The 3,874-nt window shown below is 48.3% G+C and overlaps 1 protein-coding gene across 1 annotated transcript; it reads left to right on the forward strand.

Annotated features, from left to right (window-relative positions):
- The first annotated feature begins 2,744 nt into the window (after positions 1–2,744).
- LOC119399138 (ubiquitin-conjugating enzyme E2 Z) lies at positions 2,745–3,506 on the forward strand. The gene has a single exon (XM_037665954.1). The coding sequence runs from the start codon at positions 2,745–2,747 to the stop codon at positions 3,504–3,506; it is 762 nt and encodes a 253-aa protein (XP_037521882.1).
- Positions 3,507–3,874: the final 368 nt, after the last annotated feature.

The raw sequence follows: 3,874 nt of genomic DNA on the forward strand, positions 1-3,874 counted from the left end.
TTGGGTGATGCTAGGTTGTTTCTACGTTGATTCTCAGTGAAGAAAGCTTCGAATTAAACCACACACAGTCACAGACACGACACGGGTGTCCAAACTGCAGAGACAGAACCTCGCACTGAAACCAAGCGTTCGCACCTCTCATAAATCTACGGGCCCGTCGTCGTTGGCGTAGGCCTCCCATCGCTTCGGGGTCTTCTCGCAGCCGCCGTTGTCTTCCCCGTTACCTAGTAGTCTCTCGGTACGTACTCGGGCTCTTGGGCTCGCCGTCGTCGCTTCGCAGCCATTTGTTCGCCACTATGCAGCCCAAGGTTTTACGAGACTGTCGACGCTATCTTGATTACAGGTTGAAGGCGCTTTTGCTTAAAACTCCAGTGTCGCCAAAGCGACAGAGTCATCAGTCCAATATCTTCATCATGACTTTCATGATGATGTTCACTCATGAATATTGTTTGACATTTATATAACAGTATTATTTGAAAGCTGTTGACACAGTGTCACCTTACAGTCACTCCTGTATTTCAACCTGCAGTTACAATATATCTATAAGGCTGTAAGTAAAAGCTCGTTAATTCGACCCCCCGTTAATTCGGAAAATCGGATAACGCGGACATGTTCTGTGGTCCCCGCAAGCATATGTATTGTTTAATGGCATCAAACTCTCGTTAATTCGGCCACATTTGGCCAAAACCCGGTTAATTCGGACAATCCTCGGAGCGCGCCATGAATGAAGCGCCGCAAATGTGCGATGAAAAGGAGCGAAAATGGCTTTCGCGGACAATCGAAACGTCCGCGGACCTTCAGAAAGGCTTGAAAGAGACAGCGCACATAAGAACACGGACAAAAGAAGGAAACGTACACACACTGGCGCTACTCACAACAATGGTTAATTTCTTTCGTCCGTGTTCTTATGTGCGCTAGCTCTTTCAAGTATGACGAAGAACCAACAAGCCCGCATCGCCACCCTAGTCGACTTCAGAAAGGCGAGTTCGCCATCCACAATCTTGCCACAATCATGTTGCTGACGATAAACACTGCAGCGGCAGCGGCAAACTTGTTCCGTTAAAAGTAAGGCGATGCATGGTTGCGACGCTGTTCTTTGCCAACTGTGCACGTCACCTCTGGTGAATGGCCTGCACCAATATTGTTCACCTCCAGTCATCATCACATCCATACGCAGATACGTTTCTTCAAGCCATATTCGAATATTGAGGCTTCTCATCATCGTCGCTCTGTGTGCCACAGCAGGACGCGTTCCTTCGTGGACCATGCTTCTCGCAAAAGAGCTACCGTCAACGAAGACAAGACACTCCGGGTAGCCGCATTTATTCAGCTTCTGAACTTGAGACCCCTACCTTCTAGCGACCAAGTGGTGGCAGAAGCGAACTATGATACATGCCATTTCTCAAGGCACCGCAGGCAAATCTTCATAATCTTTGCGTAATTGGATGAAAATATTTTAACGCGATAGCGCGTTAGAGAGCTCGTGTCGCAGAAATTTCGCCGCCGGTGTCGGGACCGTTGGTTGTGAGCGAAAAATCATCAGTAAGCGAAAAATCGAGAAAGGAAATGGACAACTATGTCCATCTAGCGGAAAACATATCAAGCCGATGTCGCCTTTCCAGAGAGGGCGTTGATCAAGCAAACAGCAAACGCTAGATAATGTGCTGCCATCTGTGAGGCATTGTGAGACTCTTCATCGCCTCCGAGATAGCAAGCGCGCGGCGTGTATCTTGGAGGCCATGCGACTCTTGCTTTAGATCAAAAACCTGTATGTACCATTCTCGCGCGCGCGCGTGTGTCTGTGTGCGTGTGTGTGTAACAATACACATTAATAAGTATGCACTTAGTGGTTGAAGTGCGCACCAGGGGCCGGATTTCGCTATTGCGTTCAACTCTTAAAGGCGAAGCTTAAGGGTCCCCCAATTTTTTTGTTTGTTTGTATCCTCAAGACAATGGCACATACCCACTCTGGGGTTTGGCCAAGACTGCGTATCGTAACATTTCGGTAATAACTTCAAGAATGTTTAATATGGCAGAAGCTTCTTCGCATGTGTTCTGGGAGCGAAGAAGATGAAGAAGAGGGCGAAGAGAGCCGGTTCGTGATGATTATTTTTGTACACGGCCGACGGAATTTCTCGGAGCTTAAACAGCTCCGCTGTTAAAATATTTTATTTTCGATTTTACTTTTTCTCCTTTGGCTTCTTGCGACTTCCGTATAAAGTAATATGTTTCGCACAACCACCCAATTCTTTGCGCATACGCCGTTGTGGGCATCTGCAATACTTAGTCTTCTTCGTCCATCGCCGCGGCCACCGCCATATGTGCCAGTTACTTCAACTATACTGTTGTCATTTGGGGCTTCTGTGCTGGGACACTCGGACGGGAATATATGCAGTGCTATCGAGAAATTCATATGCGAATCAAATTGTCTTATTCGACACATCAACCGCTAATAATTTCTAACTTGTCATAATGACATAACCATTTGGTCATTTGGAAGGTTATGCAAGACGGTCTAATCTAAAACTGGATATCATTTAAAAAAAGAAAAATATATAATAAAAATAACCTTTCATTCTAATTGACTCTGTAACCCCTATGAGCAAATAAAGATTTTCAGATTATATGATCCGCCCGACTTTTGGCCGATCCTCCTGAGTGGGTAGGTGCCAACCATCCAAGGATCATCATCATCATCATATGTGCCAGAGACCCCTTCTCACCGCCGTTAAAGCTCGATCAGAATGGCCAATCTACTCAAAGATTTCTTGGACAGTCACGAAGAAGAGAAGCCGACGCCGCAGTGCCTGATGAGAATACAACGTGACCTCGCGGAACTGCACGCCGACCCTCCGCCGGGCGTTTTCGCGGCGCCCGAAGAGAGCGACGTATCCGTCATCCACGCCGTCATTGTGGGCCCGTGGAACACTCCGCTCGAAGGCGGCCTCTTTCATATAGTATTCAAACTCCCGCCCGACTATCCGATGCGGTCGCCTCATGCATTCTTCGTGACCGGAGTCGAGGCCATGGTGTCCTTTCACAATCATATCCGCTGGGGCAACATTTGCCCCAGCGCACAAGGCACGTATGGCGGGATGAGTTGGAGCCCGGCGCAGACCATCGGCAGCCTGCTGGTGTCCATACAGTCCTTGCTGGCCGACGGCGCCGCGGAGCGAATGCGCCTTAACGCGGTCAGCATCGCGGTATGCGACACGCTCGAAGGCTGCCTGAAGGAGCTGCCCGCCCCGGATGCGATGCCGCCGCCTCTGAAGAAGCAAGTCCTCAAGTACTTCGTCGACAACTACGCCAAGTACGAGGACTCGGTCAAGGCGCAGATCGGTTCCTCTACTGGACCATTCTCGTGGTTTTCAGGGAACAGCTGTTACGAGCAGCTTCTCCAGCGACTCCGGTACATCAAGAAGGAGGTCGACGAAAAGAAGGCGGCCGATGGACAGCAAAATAACGACTTCTCTCTTCCGGCGGTGACGCAGAGCAGACAGGCATAACGAGGTCGAGGAACAAGCGTGAACTCTGCACGGTGGACACTGAACGCAAAATTAATGGTTGAAGTAGCATGAACACGTTTGGCGGCGGGGCGTGTATACTCCAACTTAGACGGCGACCATTTCATTAAAATTCAGAGATTTTCTACAAGTGGAATACAGCGCTTCATATATATATATATATATATATATACCATAACGTTTCATACAATAACCTACAGAGGAAACTGGCGCTGCGATCGCTCAACCACCATGGGAATGATGGGAAGTACAGGTACAGAGTACTGTAGTACAGGCTTCGGATTCATACGAAAAAGCAATAAACTCTCCAACCACTTATAGTCCAATGTTGCTAAAGTTAAAATGTAAAA

Source organism: Rhipicephalus sanguineus, chromosome 7 (assembly GCF_013339695.2).
Source record: "Rhipicephalus sanguineus isolate Rsan-2018 chromosome 7, BIME_Rsan_1.4, whole genome shotgun sequence".
Classification (NCBI taxonomy): domain Eukaryota; kingdom Metazoa; phylum Arthropoda; class Arachnida; order Ixodida; family Ixodidae; genus Rhipicephalus; species Rhipicephalus sanguineus.

Excerpts from the sequence above, each read along its gene's own strand:
- LOC119399138 (XM_037665954.1), top strand. The coding sequence starts at position 2,745 with ATGGCCAATCTACTCAAAGATTTCTTGGACAGTCACGAAGAAGAGAAG.